Below are 25,544 nucleotides of genomic sequence, written 5' to 3'. Positions count from 1 at the left end.
GAAAAGAACCTATGAACAAGGATCAGTCTGGTAACAACAGTGAGCCTCACTGGCACCCAGAGTGAGGTCGCTAAATAAGATGTTCCTCTGGATGCAGTCAGGAATTCTTAAAGAAATGGCTGGTTTGGGGTTCGAAGCAGGAAATGTCCAAGATGAGCCTGGAGGCAAGGGGAGCTCTTAAAGTCACCTGGGGTCATAGCAAAGACTGAGGGGCCAGCTGGAGGAGGTAAGACAATCTGAGCACCCATACAACTAGTAACTGCAATAGATTAAAATACCTCAAATATGTCTAAATGGCTGCGTTCGTAATATTCATACAAATCCTTTGGAGAAGCTTGGTGATCTAGGCATTATTTTGAAAAGTGGTAAATAAAGTTATAAGCATTCATTCTGCCTTTCCTGTATATACTGTAATTCAGGGTAACAATTAGTTGAGGAGGGAAGCTTCTCCAACTATAATGAAGAAGGAGTGATAGAAGGTCACCTTTCTACAGCTCCTAATGAGAATGGATCGAGGCCATGATGGTCGACTGCCGCTCATATCACAAGAAGAGAGGTAAGCAGCTAGCTACTATATGATCCCTGCATCATGCCAACTATGAAGCAGTTTTGCAAAACAAACAAACAAAAATATCCAGCTTTTCATGAGCCTTCTAGACCTAACAATCGCTTTGCAGGAAATAGAAGAGACAGAAAAATCTCTTAAATGACACAAAGGGAATGCAACCAGCAGAAATCAGACTGTGGAAACTTCACAGGATTACAAAGATGGTTTCTGCAACAGAGAAACTAAATGGGAAAGAAAAAAAAAAAGGCAAAGGAACCGCTAGGTCAAGACTAAAGGGACATATTTTGATCCTGATTCCTACAATTAAACTATAGTTAAAATTTTTTTTGAGTCAAAATAAAAAAAATTAGCAGTCTGATAGGGAGATCAAACTGTACAGGAAGACACTTGCGGTTCAGGAAGAAGACTTGAGAGTCAGATCTGGCTTTGAGTCCTTTGTTAACCTTAGAAAAGTCACCCAACCTCTGCTGGTCTCAATTATATTCGAACAAAAGTTTGACATGAAGGGATGCCTGGGTGGCTCAGTTGGTTAAGTGTCCAACTCTTGATTTTAACTCAGGTCACGATCCTACGGTTTGTGGGATTGAGCCCCGCGTTGGGCTCCGTGCTGAGCGTGGAGCCTGCTGGGGGTTCTCTCCCTCTCTCTTAAAAAAAAAAAAAAATGTTCTAAATGAAGAATGTTCACACAATGCTTCGGGATCTGAAGCACTTGCTTCTCGGGGTCCAAGGTCAAAGCTTCTCTCTATGCCCCCCAAAAAAGATAGCACCACCGTATCAAAAATATCACTTATTCACACTTGCTGCTGATATGCCTGACTTACCTGAGTCGCAGACTTTATGCAGTAAGCATTTATCTTCTTCATTCCAGGTGTCTAAGTACTCGTCCGGGCCACACGGCAGGCATACACTCTCCGAGGTAGTAGTGCATTTAGAAGACATGTACTTTCCTTAATTTAGGAGAGAAAAAAATACACCAATTGAAAATACCCCCCAAGAAAAATAACAACAAAAATACACCAATCTATTGGACCATTTAAAGGACTGTGATCCCAGGAAGTCCCCTAACACAGTAGGATACAAGGGATGAGGCCACATATCAGTGATGGGCTCTCAGGCATCCCAGCTGGCTAAAACAGCCTCTCCTAGGTTTGCTGTGCTCAAGGTGAGCAGCCTTTTAGCTCATCTAAGTAAAACATCATCCTTTCCACCCTACATCTCTGCTGACCAGGGAAAAGGAGGATGGTTTTCTAACAGGTAACTGTAGAACTTGAGGGGTTCCCTGGGGGCTAAACAAGAATTTCACTTTACCCCTGCCCTCCCATCTCCAAAATCCCCTCTGCTGTCAATCTGGAGACTTAACTTCTTTTGTTCTACATACACTGGGGGCTCACAGGTAACTCAGTTTGACTAAAGAGTACTACACACACACGCATGCACACACATGCATGCGTACGCACACGCACACAATGCACGCACACTTACACACATGCATGCATGCTCACGCAAATCACCAGCTCTTGCTCTGCACATCTGAAAAATATTTACATCTTGAATATCTAAAGGATCCTCTTGTAATATAACCGCGGTTTCTAGAACAATGAATGAGTGAGGACCCCACGGACTTGGGGCTTTACTGAGGCTGTAGAAACACTTGGCCACAATCTGGCAGAGCAACTATGGGGGAGAGGTAACCGGTCCGCCTTCTGCCCCTCAGCAGGTGCGTGGGGAGAAGGTTTAATAGGGTGTAGGCAATTTTCAGCAGCAACAATTCCAGTATGGTATTCCCCCCCCCCAAATTTTCTGTAAAATACTTTTAAAGAAGATTTCATTTTGTATGTTGTAAGTTTGAATTGCAAAGTGCTAAAATATGGTTTTTAAAACCATGGTTTCTCAAGAAATAGCGTTTTAGAAAACTGTGTTCCAGCATAAATTAAGTACCAGTTTCTGCAATTGCTTTTGATTTTTAAGTGATTTTATCTACTGAGAGAAAGATTTTTGTCTTCAGGGTGACACACAGTGCTACCTGCCACTGCTGTAAAAAGTCAATCCAATTTCGTTTTTTTTTTTTTTTTTTTTTTTAATCCGGCAGGATAGAAGTTATTCCTTGGATTAAGAAATAAATGAGAGCTCCACCCGCTTTTGAGGGGCAAGGAAAGGTGACTCAGACACACAAACCTGGTTCACATTTATGACAGCATCGTCCAAAACGCTCATAATGCCTCTCATGGGTACATGGAGGGGTGATCTGAAAAGTCACCTGCAAAGGAAATTGACACCAGGTAGAGATTTTGCACAAGTCCTTTCTGGACACAGCAAAAAGTGAATCACCAAATTCCATTTCTGACAAGCCTAGGAAAACACCATCAACAGTCCTGAAACTGCTCTTTGTGATACCGCCTCCCTGCAATGCCACTTCCCTATATTCCCCACTACGAATGTACGAAACCAGTCGGTACTGGCGTTAAAACCCATTTAAGCATTTAAAAATATTCAGTTCTGGGGCGCCTGGGTGGCACAGTCGGTTAAGCGTCCGACTTCAGCCAGGTCACGATCTCGCGGTCCGGGAGTTCGAGCCCCGCGTCAGGCTCTGGGCTGATGGCTCAGAGCCTGGAGCCTGTTTCCGATTCTGTGTCTCCCTCTCTCTCTGCCCCTCCCCCGTTCATGCTCTGTCTCTCTCTGTCCCAAAAATAAATAAACGTTGAAAAAAAATTAAAAAAAAAATATTCCAGTTCTGCTCATGGTAATATGATGGATTACGGTCACATGGTGGACAGATACACGCTCAGCAACTTTGGTCATAAAACCGTAGAACATAAGGAGGCCCCTTAATATACATATTGTCCACAACGGATGTCAAATTTGGTCTTACAGACTTACTCTGAGTTTTTTTAAGCTTATTTATTTTGAGAGAGAGAGAGAGAGAGAGAGAGAGCACGCGCATGTGGGGCAGAGAGAGAGGAAGAGAGAGAGAATCCCAAGCAGGCTCCATACCATCAGCATAGAGCCCGATGCGGGGCTTAAACTCATGAACCATGAGATCATGGCCTGAGCGAAAATCAAGAGTTGGATGCCTAACCGACTGAGCCACCCAGGCAGCCCAGACATTCTCTGAGCTTTAAAAGATGTTTAGGGGCACCTGGGTGGCTCAGTTGGTTAACCAACTGACTTCGGCTCAGGTCATGATCTCACAGTTCGTGGGTTCGAGCCCCGCGTCGGGCTCTGTGCTGACAGCTCGGAGCCTGGAACCTGCTTCAGATTCTGTGTCTCCCTCTCTCTGCCCCTCCCCCACGTGTGCTCTTCTAAATAAAATGTAAAAAAAATTAAAGAAAAAAGATGTTTAATACTGCTTACCTCTTAGAATCAAAACACACAGAGAATTTTTTAAAGTGGGACAACAACGTGTTACAAGAACACTGCAGGGTTGGAGCTCTGGGTCCTGCGGCCTGCTGGCTGAGAGGATCTCCCCCCCACCCCCCTGCAACTGGCCGCTTAAGCTTTTTGAGCCTCTGTTTCCTTTCTGTACAATTCTAGATACAATTTCCAGATCTGCCCATCTACGTGAAACAACACAAAAAGCCAAGTCCCCTGCAATCACTCAGAGATTCTTATCACTTTGCCACAGGAAAGCTCCTTCTGCATCAGCTTTCTCAGTGTGCAAGAAACACACCACAGTCCTGTCGACAGGCAGGCAGGTCCGACACTGAACGGTGTGGCACAACAGCTGGATTTGGCTCAAAAGTCACCAAAGGCTGCACGCCTGCTGGGGCTCAGGGATCCGAAGTTACAAACCCTGCCCTCAAGGGGCTTATACACACGGGCGTGCGTCCCCCGCAGAGGCAGATGCTGCCTCAGCCTGAGAAGGCAAGGGAGGGTGTCCTGAGGACTCTGATAAGTGAACTCAGTCTTACAAGATACGTAGAGATGGGCCAGATGAGAGAAAAGGAACTGGCAGGGGGAGGTAGGGAGAGGGAGGAAGGGAGAGAACTTAGAACAGTTCCGAGGCCTAAAATGGCGCATGGGGTCAGGGTGGCGAGGGAGGCCATCAGCAGAGTGGTGGGGGACAGCAATGACTGAGCCCCCCCGCAGAGGGTTTCATCTGCATATTAAAGAGCCTGGATGGAAGGTGTGGAAATAACAGCTTAGAAGAAGCCCAGCATTCTCAAAATACCTCAGTTATGGAAGGAAGTTTTATGAAGAAAGCACCACAGCCAGAAAACCCAAGGCTAGCTGAGTGGGGGTGTGGGGGACACAGCCAATGTGGCCCTCTCCGGCCTCCGGCGGGCCAGGCAGAGGGCTTCCGGGAGGGAGGGGGCAGGGAGGGCTACTTTGAGGTCGGTGAGAATGCTGAATGTGTTCCTGGGGTCACGTGTGCCAGGGAGGCTGTATCTGGACTAAGCCCAGACAACCCTTCCCGGGGACTTGGGACCCTTCAAGCTGGATGCTCCCCGCGAGCTGGTGTGGGATAGGGCTTAAGGGCCGAGCAGCGAGCCCAGTGGAAACCAGGAAGGGTGACATAACAGAAACCATCCCTCCATTCCGTTCTCTCTTTTTGTTGTAATAGGAATCCGTTCCCCCGGAGGCAGCCCTGGTCTGCGACTGGCAAGGCAACAGATGCACGTGGAAGACGAACAGGAGAGAACCGGCAAAGCTGAGTGTGGTCAATGCAAATTCTCCCAACTAGGACTCATCTGAGCCTAATGATTATGCGAACACTCCTGCCTTACTGATGACAAAGGCAAACAAGAGAAACATGTGGTCAGGCCTCATTTCAGATAGTAAAGGTTATCAATTGCTTCTGACCCAGACGAAAGCTGCAGCAGTCTCTGGAAGATAAGCATAGGCTTTATGTTACCCACAGAGAGGTTCTTTTTAGGGGAATTTGGTAAAAGGTCTACCCCTGAAGCAGCTGCTTAGCACACTGCCAGGCTGTGTCCTGGGTTCCAAAGCCTGGTTCCTGTTGAGCACCAGCTGACGTGAACATGTGGACAATTCGTTTGCCCATCCAGGGGTGTGGCTGTGACTCACTCCGCCCATCCATTTTCGAGCCCAGGGATTTCACACCTTCTGGCAAAAAGGGCCAAGTCACTGATTCCAGAGGTGACCAGATGTCCCAGCTCCTCAACAGACAATTCCTTCGAATTCATTTCTCTCTCCTAAGCTGACTGTGACTTTACACCCGAACGTGTCTTCTTTTTTAAAAATCAATATATAACTCACATAAAACTCACCCCTTGAGAGGGTAGAGTTCAGTGGGTTTTAGTATATTCACAAAGCGGTGCAACCACCGTGGCCATATAATTCTAGAACATTTTCATCACCCCCAAACCGACATATCTACTTGACAGAGCTATAGCATTACAGATCTTTTAAGCAGCAGCGGCAACAATTTTGCTACTGGAAGATTTGCCACGGTGAGGCAGACAATTAGGGCATTAATCTAATTCGAGGCACAGCTTACAACGCTATTTGGTTCTTTAGGCACGTTATATGCTCTGCAGGATGCCTTCAAACCTTCAAAATGGAATATATATACAACCTAAAAGGCAACCTATACGTACACGTAAGGAAATATGGCTTGCAGGTAAATAAAAAGAATCTGGAAAATTTTCTTTAGGGTGCCTGCACACTCAGGAGAAGGCAAGCCATGCCTTTGTCCTTTTTGCTCCTCCATCCTGGCTCTCTCTGCCAATCTTCTTTGCCTCCACTTGCAGAGATGCAGCTGTAGGACGAACCCTCTTGCTACAGGCCTGAGCGGCTCCCTGACCTCACACGCAGCATGCGGAGCCGGCCGTGTGTTGGCCTCGCTCGGATCCCGTGCTCCACTCCCAGGACGGGCTCCAGGGCTGTTCTCCCGGCTGCAGTACCTGGGTTGGTAACTATTAGGAAATCCACTGGCCTGTCTTGCTTCTGCTGGTCCCCTGGGGACCTGTCTCACGATGCTGCAGGCCAGGCTCGCTCCACTTGCCTGTGCCCCCAGCTTCCAAGTCCCTGAGTCCTGCCCACCTAGCTTGGTCTCCAGTTAGCCTGCGCCCCCTCTCCTTTATGCCCGGAGCTCTCTTATGCCAGTCTCCTCCTGCCTGCATGTCTTGCCAAGTACATCCTTTGAAAGCCATTTTTTGGTGTGAATGCATGGATGTCCCCAGTCTCTCTTAGTCCGATCCCTCCTTTTGCCTAAGGATTGTAGGTGTTTTGTTTTTTTTTTTTTAATCTATTTTTGAGAGAGAGAGAATCCCCACGCAGGCTCTGTGCTGACACGGGGCTCGATCCCACAAACCAGGAGATCATGACCTGAGCTGAAATCAAGATCAGATGCCCAACCAACAGAGCCACCCAGGCACCCCCTTCCTACAGATCATAGCTCTCAGGTCTACCGTCTCACCAGCACCCAGGCTGGGGTGAGCGCCCAGGCTCCTGGAGCCCCTGCTGGTCCTCAGGCCTTCCCTTCCAGCTGCTCAGAATTTGGGCCTAGCTCCATCCTCCAAGGCCAAGCTCTCGGTGGTTGTGAGGTGGCTGTTATTATTGGTAGCGATCCTACTAAGGCAGGAATTTGATAAAAAGCCATTCCCGCTCAAATGTTACAAAAGCACACTCACTTGGGGAGTAGGGGAAGTTAGCAGAAGGGGTGATGTGTTAACCCTGCAGTCTCCTTTCTTTGCTCAAGATGCAACAGCAAAAGGCCGTTGGCAACTGCATCGAGACACGCACGACCTGTTAGTCATCTAGATCTTTTTGTTCCAGAACTCCTTGATGATTGGCTTGTTTCCTGCTGAAACAATAGAGCTTTTGAGCCATAGTTGTTTTCATGAAACAAAGCAGCACCACTTTTTGACTTTCCAGTTATTAAATAAAGAATACAGTGACATGATACAAAACTCAAAAGTAACCACAGGCTTTGGGGGAAGTCTCCCTGTCACTTCTCCCGGCAGGTGCCAGCACCGCCCATCCCCTGCTGCATCCCCCTTGCAGGTGTGAAGGGAGAACTGACCTGTGATCCACTGGGGACACCCATCCACAGAACAGGTGCCCTGGAGGCCAGCTTGGGGTCAGGCCTGTCAGCAGCATTTGTGTTTTGGGGAATACGATGGTACTTACAAGTCTTATTTAAAAAAAAAAAAAAAAGCCATGTATCGACAGGGTTCTACTACAGTTCTTTTTTAAAATATATATTTTTAAATGTTTATTTATTTTTGAGAGACAGAGCGTGAGCAGGGGAGGAGCAGAGAGAAGCAGACACAGGAGCCGAAGCACCAGGAACCGAGACACCATGAGCTGAGCCGAAGTCGGACGCTGAACCCGCTGAGCCAGCCAGGCGCCCCTCTACTATAGCTCTTAATAAACTACAAAAATGATGTTTGACCCACAGGTTTATATCAACTAGCCTTTGTTTTCTAAAAGACTTTCCCCAGATTGATAAGGAACACTGGAGTCTGTTTATAGCAAATATGCTTTGCCAACCCCCCCCCCCACATAGATTCCTTGGAAAGCCCTAGAAAGAGGAGTTAAAATGGCGAGACGATACATTTAACTTACTGGCCTTCTGTTGCTTTACTCTCTTGTATGTTTTGTGTCGTGTGTATATTTTTTCCTCAGGGCACACAGGCTGTTTATTTTAACAGATGACGAACTCGCCCGGAATAAGCGTGTCCACAGCCGGAGCAAGGCTTTGCGAGGCACGAGGAAGATAATAAATTGGACATCAAGTTTCTCTTTATAAAGCTGCATGGATTTATCTCCCAATGCAAAAAGCCACGTTGGATCTAATTCTGAAAAACCCTAAGCCGAGGAAAGATAACATCTTTGCCAGTGGAGCTACAGAGACCGGTGGGGCTATATTTAGATCCCGTAGGGAAGGTTGACTTAAATATTTATTTTTTGTGCTGTTAAGCAACCCAATTGTAGTGAAAGTCATTATGGATGCTAAAATTACTTGCTGGCTCTGCTGAAAATTCATACTGACATATAACAAAGCAGAAAGAAGCTTGGCCCCTTCTGTCAAATCAAGAGGAAAAGAACCCAACCCAGAAAAACAAACGAGGGATTTTCCATAGATTTTATTTTATAAAATATCATCCGTGACTATATTTGAGAAATTTGGTTATAATTTAAGTCAAGATAGTATCAAATTTCTGACTGTTACAGTCGAATTGAAAGACGTGGTTTGTGTTAAGAGAGAAACTATGAAATGTGAAAATTACACCTCACTTAATAGTCCTGCTGTCCTTGAGAAACAATATCCTAAAAGAAAGTCACTGTTGAAATTGCTCCTACTCAGAATAGAATACAAAGAGATTACTAGTCACCTGTGTCCCCCAGAACTAGGACTGTCTCACTCCAGGAAACTGTCTCTGAAGCCTTTGTTCCGAGAAACAAATGAACAACAAACAAAAGATGAGGCTCAACGGATCAGGGATCGGGGTGACCCAGCAAATTCTGCTGAGGGTCTTTTTTTCTGGGCTGGCTGAGAACCGCAGGCCGGAGAGATCTCAAGTGTCTCCCCTCATGGACACCCCAGTTAGTGTGTCAAAACCCCTTCAAGTCGAGATGTTCTGGGGGACCTTTTCAGCTTTGCTCCCTTCTTAGCTCCTCTCCTCCAGGAGCTTCCAGATGCCGGTCTCTACTTTAGTCTTGAGTCATGTCTAGTGACAAAAAGAAAGCATCCTGCCCTCACGCTTCTTGGTTGCAAGTTCATAACCAGAAGTGGAAATGTCATGGGACTCACTGGTAGCTCAGAAGTCTGATAAGACAGGTCCCTACAGTAAAAAAGAAAAATGAACGACCAACTCAAATAAAGCCTGACATGCCATCATGCAGGAATTTAGCAGGACAGAGGGAGGGGCCAGGAGAACTTGGAAACAGGTGAAACAGGAGGAAGGGCCTGGCCAGGCGGCACACTGGTTAGGGCAGTGGACTTCAGGGCAGGATTTTTCTCCCCAGTCCTCCAAATTCAGCTTCCAGTTTGGCTGGGATAGACGAATGCCTGACGTCGCTTTAGTAAAACCGTCTCCGTTTCTACAATTGGAGGACAAGGGAGAGGGCAATTCTAAGGCCTCAGTCTTCTCACCTGTAAAATGGGGCTAATAAGTGCACTCCTCCCCCTGCAGTGAGGATCAGATGTGACCATTCACGTAAATCAGGTAGTCCTGGCAAGCAGCAATACTCATAAAAACTGAGCCTCTGCTTCCTCACTTTGAAGCTAGAAGACCTCTCTAGCAAGGCGTGGGGGAATGAAGTGAGGGAACTGCATTATTCACTCAGCACAGTGGTGGACCCCTGGCCAGCGGTCAATGGTGGGGGGCAAATGCTCACGCGCACACCTGAGGATTAGCGAGCGTACATTACTTACATCAGATCATTCCCCGAGGGGGTAAAGGAAACACTGTCACTGGAAAGGGGAAAAAGGACGGCAAAGAAAGAGTGGGGACCTGCAGTAAAGTTCTGGGGTCCTGACAGTTTCCCTGAGTGCACCTTCCCTGTTCATTTGTAACCTAGCTCTGGCCAGCTAGGGGCCAACCTAGCTCTGGGGATTGGGGGCGGGGTGGGGGGAGGAGTGTTTTTCATCAAAGAGGTTTATTTTTTTTTTTTTAAAGCATGTGTGATTTCACATAAAGAAGTGCTTTTCTCATGGGATTGAAATCGTGACAAACGGTCAGAGTCATTTCAGTGGTTTTCTGTCTGGGGGTTCAGTCCGTGACATAAGCCACTCTTGGGTGAGGGCAGAGACAGTTTACTCAGGGCGTCTGCTGATAAAGCGGCTGCTAGATCGTATCTGCCAGTGACTGTTGTTAACTAGGACATAACTGAGTTCTGACCAAATGCCCTTCTAGACGTTTTCATTGTAAATAAACTTGATAGAAATTCAAGCCTACAGGTGTGCAGAGTCATAGACTCCTTTTTCTTTTGTTCAAACCAAAGCTTCACATTTCATACTTCAGAACAGGGCACAGGCACCTCTAAAGATCGCATGTTCTAAAAGCACACAGAGAACAAAGGGGCGGCTTTTGGAGAATCCCCCATGCACCCAAGAGGTCACCTAGCATCCTCCCCTCGCTGGGGAGACCCCGAGCTATGGCACACACCAAGGACTTGGAGACACCGTTAAATCAGCCAGGTATGTGGCCCAAGTCATAATGCGAGTAGATTCAGAGAATCAGAGGGTTTAAACAGAAAACACCCTGAGTGTTTAAAATATAATCCACTGGGGCACCTGGGTGGCTCAGTTGGTTAAGCGTCCGACTCTTGGTTTCGGCTCCGGTCGTGATCTCATGCTTCGTGGGTTTGAGCCCTACGCTGGGTTCTGCACTGACAGCACAGAAGCTGCCTGGGATTCTCTCTCTGCCTCTGCCCCTCCCTGATCTTGCTCTCAAAATAAACAAGCTTAAAAAATATATATATATAATTCATTTCACAGATGTATATCTTACACACAGCTCTTGAAGAAAAAAAGATCTGTTACGGTGCCTGGGTGGCTCAGTCGGCTAAGCATCTGACTTTTTTTTTTTTTTTTTTTAAATTTTTTTTTTTTTTAATGTTTATTTATTTTTGAGACAGAGAGAGACAGAGCATGAACAGCGGAGGGTCAGAGAGAGAGGGAGACACAGAATCTGAAGCAGGCTCCAAGCTGTCAGCACAGAGCCCGACGTGGGGCTCGAACTCACAGACCGTGAGATCATGACCTGAGCCGAAGTCGGACGCTTAACCGACTGAGCCACTCAGGCGCCCCTAAGCATCTGACTTTTGATCTCGGCTCAGGTCACTACGTCTAGGTTCGTGGGTTTGAGCCCCGCAGCAGGATCTGCGCTTTTAGCACAGAACCTGCTTGGGATTCTCTTTTTCCTTCTCTCTCTGCAATCAATCAATCAATCAATCAATCAATTCTCTCCCTCCGCCCTCAATAAATGATTTCTCTCCCTCCTTCTCTCTCTGCCCCTCCCCCGCTTGCATATACTCTCTCTTTCTCAAAATAAATAAATAAATAAATGTCACAGACTACGAGTTTGGGTTCTGTCCAGCAAGAGAGTGGACGCAGAATTGAATACAAAAGACTAATGTCCAGGAGGAGACCAGAACCCCAGACAACGCTTTCGTCTCCGTATTTATCGAGCTCACAAGACATTACCCACGTGGTGAACGTGAAGAAAACAAGATCTTACACACGTGAACGTGGAGAAAACAATCAGACAAGAATCATCAACTTGTGCGTGTAAGAAGCAAAGGGTCTGGGGGCAAGTGGAGTTTGTGATCAAAGTGCAACAGATTGGCGTCAGATGTTAAGTAATTTTCTGCAGGTGATAAAACGAGTTACTCGTGATCCCATTCCACTACCTCGCTAGCTCACCTTGGGTGCTATTGCCCCACGGTGGCGGCTTTCCACCCTAAGCTTTTTTCGAACCTACTTATGTAAGTAGAACCTATTCCTCCACAAATAAACTTTAAAACATTTTTAAAAAAGAAAAAAAACACCTGCTGTAAACGAGGCTCAAGTAGTCTCTGATTAACAGGAAAAAATGTGTCTAGTTTGTTTCAGAGATTGTGAAGGAAGTCACGATGGTCACAAATACTCTGCTAACTGACCTGCTGCTGAAGGGTCTGGGGCATTCTAAAATGCATTTTATGAATATGCTTCCAGTGACAAAGAGGAGGGAAAACGCCAACTCAAAGGGCATTCATCACAGCTGGTCAACTCCTACCAGCTCACGGAAAATCACAAATATGAAATCAACCCCCTCCCCACGTGCAGACTACCTTCCATAAAGGGGTTGTGATTCATTTACTCACTGTGCAAATAAAAACTAAGGCCACTCCCTCCTTTGCCTGTCATTCATCAAGCTCATGACCAGCAGACACATTCTGCTCCAGTCTAGGGTTTAATGACAGGCAGCATCTATCTCTTTAAAAGCTCTATCATCACACTTTCAAAGCTGTCTGTACTGAGCCCTCACGTACTTGGGCAAGGGGTTGGCTTGGGGCCAGACTAAAGAAATTAGCCCATCCCTGGCCTCTCAAAGCGTTTAGCACTGGATACAGGCACAGACAGAGAGGAAAGACGACTGTAACAGAGACCCACACAGCGGTTCAGGAACTGGTGCATGTATTGGAAAAAGCCAAGTCCCATTAAGCTCCTGGATATGGCCCTCACTGGCAGGGGAAGAGCGAGAATGTGAGCCCAGCTCTTGGACTGGGAAGCAATCACAGAGGGAGGCGCACAAAGCCATGCAGGGAGAGGTGAGGGGCAGAGACTGAGCAGGGTGCAAGAAGGCAGGTGCTTGGACAGGTGGAGGGAGAGAGAAGAGCAGGGAGATCCTGGGGAGAAAGAGGTGCGTCCTTGCTTATAGTCCACACAAGACAATAAATTAACATAAAGTGAAATCTGGTTGTAATGGGTGTGACCGAAGAAATAAAACAGGGTAAGCTCTAACGGGCTCAGAAGGGGACCCTCTGGTAAGACGACATTCAGTGGAGACCTGGATAAAGTGAAGGAACAAGCCAAGTTCACAGCGAGTATCAGGAGGAGGAGTATTCCCAGGTGGACGTAAGGAGCAGGGAGCATTTGCAAAACCCGAGAGTGTGCAAGTCTTGATCAGGAAGAGCAGGAAGGTCCATGTGACTAATGCAGTGAGGGAGGATAGCACAGGAAGTCACACAACTGATTCCAGAATCATCCGGATCGTGAGTTAGTACAACCCTGCAGCACCCAGACTGTGTGGGGTGCTGACTTTAGGTTCACCTGGGACGTTGACTTAACACCATCAAAGGTTAAATAATTAGCACTTCATGCTATTTTCATTACTAGGCAGGCCTTACAACATCTGCCATAGTTTTATTTTACTTATTTTATTAAAAAAAATTTTTTTAATGTTTATATTTGAGAGAAAGCAAGCGAGCCGGGGAGGGGTAAAGAGAGAGAAAGAGAGAGAGGGAGACACAAAATTGGAAGCAGACTCCAGGCTCTGAGTGGTCAGCACACAGCCCGACGTGGGGCTCGAACCCATAAACAATGAGATCATGACCCAAGCTTAAGTCGGACACTTAACCCACTGGGCCACTGGGCGCCCCTGTTTAGATATTTTTTATTTTTTTAAGTTTATTTATTTTGAGAGCAAGCAAGCAGGGGAGGGGCAGAGAGAGAGAATCCCAAGCAGGCTCCAGACTCGGAGCTGTCAGTGCAGAGCCCGAAGTGGGGCTCGAACCCACGAACTGTGAGATCATGACCTGAGCGGAAACCAAGAGTCGAACGCTCAACCGACTGAGCCACCCAGACGCCCCATCATCTGCCCTAAGAGTTAAAAAAAAATTTTTTTTATTTTTAATTGTGATAAAATAACATCAAATTTACAATCTTAAACATTTTGCCATAAGATTTTTTTAGGAATAGATATTACGCACAGAAAAAAAATCTGACTAAAGTCAGGTTTGATTAAAAAACACCTTAAAAACATAGACTCGGGCACCTGGGTGGCACAGTCAGCTAAGCGTCCAACTCTTGATTTCGGTTCAGGTCATGACTTCAAGGGTCCTGAGTTTGAGCCCCGAAGCAGGCTCTGCGCTGACAGCGAGGAGTCTGCTTGGGATTCTCTCTCTCTCTCTCTCTCTCTGTCTCTCAAAAATAAACAAATAAAAGTAACGTCTCTCTTGACGCCATTTTGACTTAGCAAGCCTTGAACTGACCTGATGGGCGATCTTGGCAGTTGCTTTGTGTGGACCCCGCAGCACCTTCCCCTGACCACCTTGGCTCCAGGTGTGCTCCTTAAGGAAAACCAGGAGGCCGCACTTACTCACAAGGGGCCTATCAAAGGTGCATTGATTTTTGCTCCACCCTCTTTCTTACTTTCCTCACAATGCATTCATTATCTCTGCTCCTTGAAAAGAAAACATGTGGCCCTGGGGAAAATGAAGAAATAACCTTGCATTTCAAAACCTTAATTGCAAGTGTCTTTGTCTTCCAGACAGATAAAGAGGGAGACAAGTTTGCAGCTGTGGGCTACTTGAAAGGAAAGTGCCAGGACGGTTTGTTTCCTAAACACAGTAATTAGGATGGCTTTGACTCCTTATGGTATCACCCAACAGGCCCCAGTGAATGCTCCTTTATTCTCCCAGTTAAGGTCTTTCTTTCCTTCCTTCTTTCCTTTTCTTTTTGTTTCTTTTCCTTTCCTTTTCTCTTTCTTCTTTCTTTCCTTTCTTCCCTTCCTCCCTCCCTTCCTTTTGCCCTTCCTGAATCTTTTTTTTTTTTTTTAACTTGTATTCATATGAGATAACTACTTTTTCTTCTTTCCTGTACTAAAAGGCAGTGACCCCTGCAAATCCAAGAACATTTGCAGGTCTGCTGGAGGCCAAGGCTCTTTCTGGGCCCTGCCTTCACTCTGGGAATGCACCAAGCTTATAAGGTCACTAGCCCCCACAGTGGCCAGAGAAACTGCCCCTGGCCCTCGGAGTGAAGTCCACCTTTTCTCGAATGTGCACAGAATCACCTGGAGGTCTTATGAAAACACAGCTTCTGATTCAGTAGGTCTGGGGCAGGCCCCAAGAGTCTGCATTTCTAACAGGCTTCCAGGTGATCGCCGCTGGTCTTGGGGTAGCGAGGTCAGAGATTACGTTACAGACCCAGAGCCAGAACACTGTCACTTCCCCGAGCACTGCACGATCCTTCTGCCTGTATAATGGATGTTGAGAACCACTTCTCCCATTGCTGGATACAGACGCCATTTATCCTGAATGGGAGTGAAGGAAGAATTGGCCATTATAAAACACCTAGTGTGTGCCAGGTATTATGTGAGAGGCTTTACTTTCCTTAACGTCCTGCATCCTCAAGGTCTATGCAGTAGCCCGCTGGACGGTTAGTGGTGAGCAGGCTGGACCAGCGCTAGGCGTGTAGCAAATGCTCAAATTCTTGTTCAATCGATGAATACTTTACCTGAAGGACCATTGTGATCTCATAACTTCCCTTTACAGAAGATACAGTTTTCTACTAGTTCTGGATCAAATTTGAACTCCCAAGCTTGGACTTGGAAGGGTTCCACCAATTTGGCAAAAATTAGAGATAATGGGGGCGGGGGAGGGGGTTGCAAATGAGATTAGAAATCTCTTCTCCAGGGCGCCTGGGTGGCTCAGTCCGTTAAGCGTCGGACTTCAGTTTAGGTTATGATCTCATGGTTTATGAGTTTGAGTCCCACATCGGCTGAGCGGGAGTCCTGCCTTGCGTAAAACAAGAGCCCTACTTTGGGTGAGCCCAGTTTCTCTCTCTCTCTGCCCCGTAGTCACTCGTGCCCCGCCTCCCACTGACTCCCTCTCTCTCTCTCTCTCTCACACACACACACACACACAACCAACAAAACCCCAAAACCTCAGGCTCAAATTCTTTTCTTTTTTTTTTAAATTTGTTTTTAATGTTTATTTATTTTTGAGAGAGGGAGCAGGGGAGGGGCAGAGAAAAAGGGACGCACAGAACCCAAAGCAGGCTCCGGGCTCTGAGCTGTCAGCACAGAGCCCAATGTGGGGCTTGAACCCACGAACCATGAGGTCATGACCTGAGCCGAAGTTGGACGTTTAACGAGCTGAACCACCCAGGTGCCCCTCAAATTCTCTTTTCTAATAGGGACAGAACACAGATCTGCCCAACCTGCACACATACAGCTGCTCCTGCCTCCTGCCCGTCACCAACACCCGGGAACAGAGTGCCTCTCACCCCAGAAGAGCCCTCCGTGAGGTCCCTGGAGATTTGCTCCCCAGGCGGAGCAGCTGGACCTCATCACCTCTGCATTCCCAGGCCCTCGAGGACTGCTCTGCACAGTTCAGGCGACAACCGATCAGTTGTACATTCTGATGGTTTGCTCATTTGTAGTCTTACCCATAAGTATGACCTTAACGGCCTGATCATAGGGACCCCAGGTGGGCCATAGAAAACCTGAGCTCATCGGAAGGGGGCAATTTTTTTATGATTTCATTAAAGACGTTTCTAAACCTTGTAACTATTAGAAATGAATGGGTTAACATTTAAGACCGATTCCGGTTGTGTTCCCACTGAATTTAATTGCCCCTGTGTCTTACGCTCCATTGTCACAGGCTTGGGGTCTGTTTCTAGGTTTCTTGCTATTGTGCATTAGTAATATGTGTTATTACCCACCCAAACCCCACTGGAGGCTCCCTCTCTCACTCCAGGGGAAATCTCAAGCCCTGACCATGACCAGAGGCTGTGTGCGTTCTGACCCTCTTTCTTTTTGGAACTTTTCTCCCACTACTTAGTGCAGTGAGTTGTAAGGCATTGAAAAACAATTGCTGGGAATAGGAAGGATTTAGACTTGTGCCATGGTAGACACATCCAAATTTGGGGCAAGAGAGGAGTCCCCAAATTCACTGTAATCATAGTAATACTAAGACATACAGAGCCTTTAAAAATAGAACTGGGGCGCCTGCGTGGTTTAATCGGTTAAGTGTCCGACTTCGGCTCAGGTCATGATCTCACGGTCCAGTCCAGGAGTTCGAGCCCCGCGTCCGGCTGTGTGCTGACAGCTCAGAGCCTGGAGCCTGCTTCCGATTCTGTGTCTCCCTCTCTCTCTCTCTCCCTCCCTCACACTGTCTCTCTCAAAAATAAATAGACATTAAAAATTTTTGAAAAAATATAACAGAACTACATTTAACCTACCTTTAGCCCATCTTGTCTCCACCCCCACCCCAACCAGGATAGAGCCGAGCAGGTGGCAGGGAGGTGGGGGGTGGGGGACACACACAGGACCGTGGGGTGTCCTAGCGGGAGCAGGAGCAGGGCTATCGCACAGCTTATTTCTGCTGGGGGAGCACGGAGGAGGCAGAGATGCCTTTGCCTCAGGAAATGACAGAGGTGATTCAATCCATCACATTTCTTCTCCTCCTGAGTCAGGGATCATTGGCCCACAGACCCTGTGCTATGTGCTCCGGGTGCCTGTTTAAACTTTACTGGCCTTAAAGTCACAGCATTTTTCTTTTTGCATAATAACAGTAAGAGAAAGCCCACATGAGCGTGCACCCTTGATCACAACTGCAGACTGGTTACAGGATTTCTGATACACTAAAAAGCTTGCTTCTCTCCCCACCCCCCGCCCCCACTCCTAAACCGCCTTGCTCTGGTCCCCACCCTGCCATGCAGACTGTAGGAGCAGCTCCCCGGAGGGGGTAAGGCCATGCCCTTGGAGAGGACTCTTAGGAGGAGCTCCAGCACCAACACTAATGAACTGTGCCACTTGGGCCTCTCTGGGCCTCATTTTCCCCACCGTCCTGGCCAAAGTGGACTGAGGATTAGAGATAATCTAAGGGCGCCTGGGTGGCTCAGTCGGTGAAGCGTCCACTCTTGATTTCGGCTCAGGTCATGATCTCACGGTTCGTAGGCTCAATCCCCGCGTCGGGCTCTCGGCTGAGCGTGGAGTCTATTTGGGATTCTATCCTCTCTTTCTCTCTCTGTCCCTCCCCTGCTCTCTCTCACTCTCTCAAAAATAAATAAATAAACATTAAAAAAAAAAAAAAAGCAAGAGAGATAATCTATGTAAAGCACCCAGCACCTGTCTCACAAGAGGCATCCCATCCCCAGCTCACAAGAGGGATTCAACAAATGGCAGGTGTTTTTAACGTACTCGGTCACAAACTATGAATTTAGAGCCGAGCTCAAAACCTTTTTACTGGATCCCCTGGTCTGTTAACAGCGGTTCTCAACCTTACGCTGCCATCGGAATGCCCTGGGGAAGTTGTTAAACTGGATTGCTGGGCCCTACCTCCAGAATTTCCGACTCCGTAGACACCGGGTAGGGCCTGAGGATGTGCATTTCTTCTTCTTTTTTTTTTTTTTTTAACGTGCATTTACTTTTGAGACAGAGAGAGACAGAGCATGAACGGGGGAGGGTCAGAGAGAGAGGGAGACACAGAATCCGAAACAGGCTCCAGGCTCTGAGCTATCAGCACAGAGCCCGACGCGGGGCTCGAACTCACGGACCGTGAGATCATGACCTGAGCCGAAGTCGGACGGTCAACCGACTGAGCCACCCAGGCGCCCCGAGGATGTGCATTTCTAATCAAGTTCCCAGGTAGTGTGGATGCTGGGTCCAGGGGCCACACTCTCCACAGGGCAGAGTCCCAGCTCCTGACGTTTGTTCACACAGCCCTTCATGACTAACCAAAACACACACCCCCTCCCCCCCTCAAGGTGGTCTTATCCTTTCCTGGTGTCTCCGGCCAGCCCTGGACTCCAGACGTCAGGACTGGATTCAATTTTTCCAGGTTTGCTCTGCTTGTCCCCACCGCTGCCCCTTCCCCTGCTGTCTGCCCTCGGAGTCATCTCTGCCTTTCCAGGACCAGGTCGCGCAGCACCTGCTCGGCTCTCCACTCGGCTCCCTCCGCCCCGCCCTGTGCCCCTGGACATCTCGCCCTTCCTCTTTGGTAGACCTTTAGACCCTCGTGGCTCCAAGGGGTGCCAGACTGTCTTATCTTCCCTACTAGACGGGGAGCCTTCCTGGTCACAGGCGGTGTGGCAGAAGTCTGACGGGGTCTTCTGGCCTCTTGTTCGTTTGTGGTTTTTGCCAGTAAGTACAAAATCAGGATCCACTGAATTGAAAGGAAAAAAGGCTGACAGAGAGGTTAAAGGAACCAGCATGAATAACTCTGGGCAGAGGGAAGTTGCGGGTAACAATCTTCAACAATGGAAACATTAAAATAAAGAACACTGACCAACTGATCTTTACCCCTATGAAAGAACAAATTTGAGGAAATGGGGTCAAATTGTGACATATTAGATTTAGGTCTGCTACAGGGAAGTTCCTGATATTGGGAATTATTAACTGGGGTAGCAGAGGCAGACGTGAATCTCTACTGTGCTTTCCAATGGAAGAGGTTCTCCATGACCATAAAAAATTTCATACGGATCCTGCCTTTGTATCTTGGGTACAAAGTTGACAGGAGGGAAGGGCTCTTTACAGATTTCCTTTAACTGGATATGGGTCTGGCAGCTGTCTGTGCTGCTTAAGGATACACTTTTGCTTTTGTAAGGATACACGTGACAAAGAGTAACATTTTTTTTTTTTTTTAAATCAGTACCTTAGGGAAGCGGTTCGTTTTTGCATTTGGGGATGTCATGAGAACCCACACGTGCAAACACTGTGGTGTTTCCTGGGATTTATGCAATACCGCAGTCCTCTCTCCCCACTTGCCAGGTTTAACCATCGCATTCACGAAAAGTTAGAGGGTTTTTCTTCCTCATTTTTAATGGAAAGTCTTCAAATTTCTGGTAGCTGGAGGAAGTGGCTCTTGCACTCTCAACAGCGCACAGGAAATGTAATAAGTTATTATTACTCTGATAAACTGGAAGGCTAGTTTTTGCCATCGGTTCTTCCTTCCACTTGGAAACCTGGCAGCTTTTGGACCCTGCTTGTGCCAGACGGGCCTCTGCGTCACCTGCTCTGCTAGATTTTGGGGGGGAGGGTAGGAGGGAGCTGAGCAGAGAGAAAGGGAAACATTCCTCTTAGGCACTAGCAAGCCACCAGGAAACTGTTTTGTGCAAGCGAGAAGTGTTTGCTAAGCCATAGGTCCAAGGTAAACACTGCTTCTGTCTGGGGGCAGGTGACATATTTGAGGCCAGTGTGGGGAGACCGCGGGTCAGGTCGCACCTGCTTTAATGATGGACCCTCTGGGATCCCTGGCTGCTTATCTCTCTTCAGTCCTGAGGTTTAGATTTGCCTACATCCTGAACTTCTGGTTCAAAGACACCTTTAGGACAGGATATGGTTCTAAATTCCAGAGCACATAGATTTCCTGTGGATCCTGGTGCCTTGGGCGCTCTTGGCTTGTTTACCTGTATGGGGTGTGAAGAACTTTGGCTCCTCCTCACGATAAAATAATCCAGAGCAGCTGGGATTCAACAGCCTAAAATTCACCCTCTTTTATTGCTTGTTTAGGGGAAAAAAAAAAATCCTTTACTTGAACCTGAGACAGAAGTTTCCTTCATAAGCCGTGAGAAACACCATCCAAACGGTCAGCTATTCTATTCTGACATCTATCACCTTGGGTTTTGTTTTGTTTTGGTTTTGGTTTTTTTAAGTAATAGGTCCGACCACATCCTTTGCCCCTGTATTGTGGGCACCTAGCACAACTCCGCTGGCTCCGAAATCACTCCTGCACTTGGCTTCTCCTTTTTCTCGCCACTACACCGACCTGATTCAAGCCTTTGCTAGCTCTTCCTGAAACCAGGGCAGTGGCCTCCTTACTGCCCCGCCCCCCACCCAACACACACCCTTCCCCATAAGGCACACATCTGATCATGACCCTCCCAGCCCACAATACAGCAAGATAGCATCTAAACTATTTTGCAGGCCTCAAGGCCCCTGAGTGCTGGTGCTGCCCCCCCCCCCCCCCCCCCCCCCCGCCACGCGCCCTTGGAAATCCAGGAATGCCATCCTTTTACGAGTTCCCTGAAAACACTGCAGTCATGCCTCCTGGCCCCAGCCACCCGTGGGTCCCCGGCCCAGACGCTGCCCTCTTGTCCCTCGTTCTGGGCTTTGGACAAACTGGGAGGAAAGGAAGGAGAGACTCTTTCAAGCAGGTTAAAGCACTCCTCGTCCTGGGCGCCCACCACACGTGGAAAATGCTCCCAGGAAACCGGTCTCCTCCTGTACGGTATCCTAAATGTCAGTGCGCCTCCCAAAGACAGGGGCTGTGGGGGGGAGGTCTCTGTCCCCTCAGCCTGCTATGGGGTGTCCCACACGCGGTAAGCACGGGCTCACTTTGTTGAAATAAATGAGTACAGGTTGTTTTCTTGCTCACGAGTGAGTTCCCTGTCCTGAATGTGGGAGCCCACAGACATCAAAGGCTGGAAGAGGAGGGGCCCACAAAACAAACACAGGTATCAAGTCATCAGCACACATCCACAAAGAATGTGCTTCAAACTGCGGACGGGGGTGCCAGCCCTTGACTTCGGAGACGGAGGGGAAGCCCGCCAGGGGCGCTTGGGCACGTCGGTCTCTCTGGCAGGAAACAGGCTGACAGCGTCTCTCAGAATGAGGACAGAGACATGGGGCTGTGTGTAATCTCACTCACCGCCCACTCGGGGCTCAACCTCAAAAGCTCACTAAGAACTTCAGACGGACCAGGTCTTCTGCTTTGCTGAAGCCGGCCGTCTCAGTCTGGGTTTCTTTGGGCTCAGGGTTTTGGGGCAGAAAGGATGAAATGAGTGTCTAGCAGGGGATCCTATAGGAAGCCCACTCCCTGCAAGCAGAGGGAAACACAAAGAGAAAGTGGATGACTTCCGACCAACCAGGAGGAGTGCTGGGAAGGAAAATCACCTGCCGGGCAGAATGCTACCCAGGCCAGCTCGGGGCGCTCCGAGGTGAGGTCAGGCTGCTGTGTGCTCAGGCGGGGGTGCTCCCCTTGTGGGTGGGGCTCAGGATGCTGCAGGGACACAGGGCGGCCACCTGGCCGGGACGGTAGGTGCCCTTGTGGGCGAATCACCTGTAAAGCTGATGACCAGGGTGCAGACCCATCTCAGCGAAACAAAAACAAAAAACACACCAAGCCAAAAACAAACCAAAACAAGAACGGCCTAGACAAAATTCCTAGTCCGTTGCACACGTCGTGTGGGGAAAAAAACACTAATATTTTTTTTCCCATGTACTTCAAAAATAGGAAAATACAGTGAGGGAAATTTTAACACTGACATGACAGATAAAGTTCACACGGCGCCTTCTTACACACAACCCTCTCCGCAAAGGAGGCCTGGGTTTGGAAGTCCCCTTTCCATGGCCTCATAAAACACTGATTTATTGACCTTCAAAGATACACCTTTATTGTTTCAGTTTTCCTGGTGTAAGAATTGCTGGTAGATAACTGAAAAAGCAAGCTCATATTTCCTTATCAACCCAGAGAATGTGTTTATATTACAAATGTGTCACTTTGGGGGAAACAGCAGGAAGGAAACAGCAGGGGAGACATTTGAAAAGCAGGGGAGACATTTGAAACCCTTGCTATCAACAAAATGAACCACGGATCCACAAGGGTGTGCTTCTCCAAACAAAGTATTGCAATAGAGCCGAGGCCTCCCTCCAGGATGGGAGGGGGCCAGGAAGACAGCCGGGCAGGTGTATATCCTACAACACAGAGCTCCACTCGAGGGGATTTCCTCCGTGGGGTCTCCCCACAGGCTTTCCCAGGGCCCTGTGGCTTATCTGCTTCTGATCAGTCTACCTTACCACCTCACCAGGAGCCATACAAGAGTTATCTCAAAAACTATAATAAATGTTTCACGTCCTGTCTGTTGTTGGCTTTCCTGAATTACGTGCTTTGTACCATCTGTAAAGTCATTAAAAAAAAAAAGTGGTACGTTTTGTTTGTTTGTTTGTTTGTTTGTTTGTTTTTCCCTAAGATTCCTTTAGGCCTGAACCAGCCATGCCAGTCTCTCGACTAGAAAGTTCTCCTTCCCCAGCTGCCTCTTGGAATCTGACCCTTCCTTTCCTACCCATGCTGCAATGACCGTGGCAGAAACCCCTTCCTCCAAAGCCCACCCTGATTGCTCGAGTTCTACTTGTTCAGTTCTTCCCTCTGCCTCCGAAGCAGGCTCCAGGCTCTGAGCTGTCAGCACAGAGCCCCATGCGGGGCTTGACCCCACGAACAGCGAGATCAGGACCTGAGCGGAAGTTGGACACTTAGACCAACTGAGCCACCCAGGCACCCAAAACAGGGAGTTTCTGTATTTCCTTACTTGGAATAAACAGTGGAATTATCAACATAAAAACACAAAAGGATTTTATCTGTGGGCAAATACCCTTCTTATGTCTGAAAACAAATTCCCTCACAAATATAGGCAGACAGAGAGATAATCACAGAAATGTTTTAAAGGGCAAAACTGTCAGCCTTCCAGGTACATTTAAAGCTGTTTAGCAGGGACGCCTGGGTGGCTCAGTCGGCTGAGCGTCCGACTTCGGCTCAGGTCATGATCTCGCGGTCCGTGAGTTCGAGCCCCGCGTCGGGCTCTGTGCTGACAGCTCAGAGCCTGGAGCCTGTTTCAGATTCTGCGTCTCCCTCTCTCTCTGCCCCTCCCCTGCTTATGCTCTGTCTCTCTCTGTCTCAAAAATAAATAAGCGTTAAAAAAATTTTTTTTAAATAAATACATCTGTTTAGCATAATGTAAATGAAAATAAATACTTGTACAAAAAGCGCTCCCTAGAAGCTGGTCTTGCCAGTGATTTACAAAGCCAATACCCCTTGCCTCTCACTAAGGAGTTCTTCAAGCCTCGCCCAGGATGTGATAACCAACCTCCACCGATCGCCAATACAATTCCTGGCTTTGAACGAATAGAATAGGTTGGCCAAAGAAGCACTCATTACACAAAATACCACACACCACAAGTGAACATACCACATTCTCGCCTGGGGAGGACACAGCAGCACGGCAGCTACCTTCGGCTGTCAGAGTTCATGGATCTCCACTGGCGAGACTGGCACAGACCTCTCTCATTTGATTACAACTGTCTCAGTGTCATTTGTTTCCTGTTTAGACGTGATTAAAAACTGCACAGGATTCAAGTGGCCAAAAGGGAAAGGGAGGGGAAATAGCACCTGTCGAAAGCTATCTCTGAAAAATAATTTTGTTTTGACAGCATTTGTTGTTCATATTGGAACCTACTGCGTTTTACGAATATACGTACGTATACAGATTTTGCAATAGTAGTGTGAGATGCTTTTTTAATTTTTAAGTGTTTATTTAGTTTTAGGGGAGAGAGAGAGAGAGAGACAGACACAGAGTGTGAACAGGGGAGGGGCAGAGAGAGAGAGACACACAGAATCAGAAACAGGCTCCAGGCTCTGAGCTGTCAGCACAGTGGCCCAGACTCAGGGCTCGAACTCAGGAACCGGGAGATCATGATCCAGGCCAATATCAGATGCTTAACCAACTGAGCCACCCAGGCGCCCCGTGAGACGCTTTTTTGAAACTGCACAGGTTTTTCTCAGGTGGCTAACTGTTCACCGGAGCCCTGGTCCTTCAGTTCAAGTAAGGTAGCACCCCGTCCAACCTGTTGAGCACTTCATTAAGCAACGCCTGACGTGCTTAAAATGAAAAAATTCCATTAGGTTTTTCCGCCTTCTTTTCCCTCAACTGTCCTGAGACCCATACCCGTCGGAACGAAATGGAACGAACCTTCATGAGCGTCGTCTGCTCCAGCCTACAGCACACTCCTGTTATTTTTGTCAAGGCTTTCCCCCTAGGCTGGCTCCCCCGCCCCACCTTCTCTGGCCCCGAACACGGCTCTACAAGCGGCTGGCCTGTCTTCGCAGGGTTCTGGGCCATTCTGCACACCCATGTTAACAGAACAGCCTCGGCCAACTGTAACAGAGAAGGGAAATCTGAAACTGCCCAAACCAAGAAAACCACTGCCATTTACCCTTCCCTCCGAGGCACTTCCAAGTACGCAAGGTTTTTACAGAATTTGTGGTGCTGGGTTTGCCGCACCAGATAGCTCTCCACCAGGAGGACAGAAAATCAGTAACCAGCTTTATCCGCAACCGTCCTGGGTGGGGTGGGGAAGAAATCTCTGACCAAACCAGGCGGCGAGGACCCGGCACCGCGCACTCTTCACGCTGAAGCCGGGAGGCCCTCCCAGGGCAAGGGCCCAAGGCCCCCGTGGGGAGCCCCAGGTGCATCCCGGGCTGGGGAGCCCCAGGAGGGCGGGCACCAGAGAGGATGACCACCGCCATCCCAACTCCTGCGCAACAGACCTCAGCCTGGGGCTCCCCGGCAGGCTTGCGGCACCCCGTGTGCCTCGGTTCCTCCAAATGCAAAGAGTATTCTGTCCTAACATCATCAAAGCGCTTCGGAGAACAAGTGATTCTCCGGTCATTCGGAGCCAGAACCCGACCTGGTGGCCCTTAAGCTGTCAGCGGGGAGGGTCGGAGGGGAGCACGAGACGTAAAAAACAAGGGAGCATAAAAAGGAAATCTTATGTCGGCTTTTCTGCAGAAACTGCCAAATTCGGTT

The 25,544-nt window shown here is 48.2% G+C and overlaps 1 protein-coding gene across 4 annotated transcripts in view; it reads right to left on the bottom strand.

Annotated features, from left to right (window-relative positions):
- Nucleotides 1–25,544, bottom strand: part of TNFRSF11A (TNF receptor superfamily member 11a) — a 56,989-nt gene that overhangs the window by 30,738 nt on the left and 707 nt on the right. For 2 of the 4 annotated variants that reach the window (XM_045041062.1, XM_023241204.2), the window contains exons 2-3: nt 2,744–2,825; nt 1,390–1,515 (exon numbers count right to left, since the gene is read on the bottom strand). In XM_045041062.1, coding sequence (XP_044896997.1) covers nt 1,390–1,515; nt 2,744–2,825 — 208 coding nt within the window. Of the gene's footprint in view, nt 1–1,389; nt 1,516–2,743; nt 2,826–7,161; nt 7,664–25,544 lie in introns of those variants that run through there. The other 2 variants (XM_045041065.1, XM_045041064.1) reach the window with 2 other exon arrangements.

This window comes from Felis catus, chromosome D3, assembly GCF_018350175.1.
Source record: "Felis catus isolate Fca126 chromosome D3, F.catus_Fca126_mat1.0, whole genome shotgun sequence".
In the NCBI taxonomy this organism is placed as follows: Eukaryota; Metazoa; Chordata; class Mammalia; order Carnivora; family Felidae; genus Felis; species Felis catus.
Note: the sequence above shows the minus strand (reverse complement) of the source record. Positions and strands in the feature narration are given on the sequence as shown.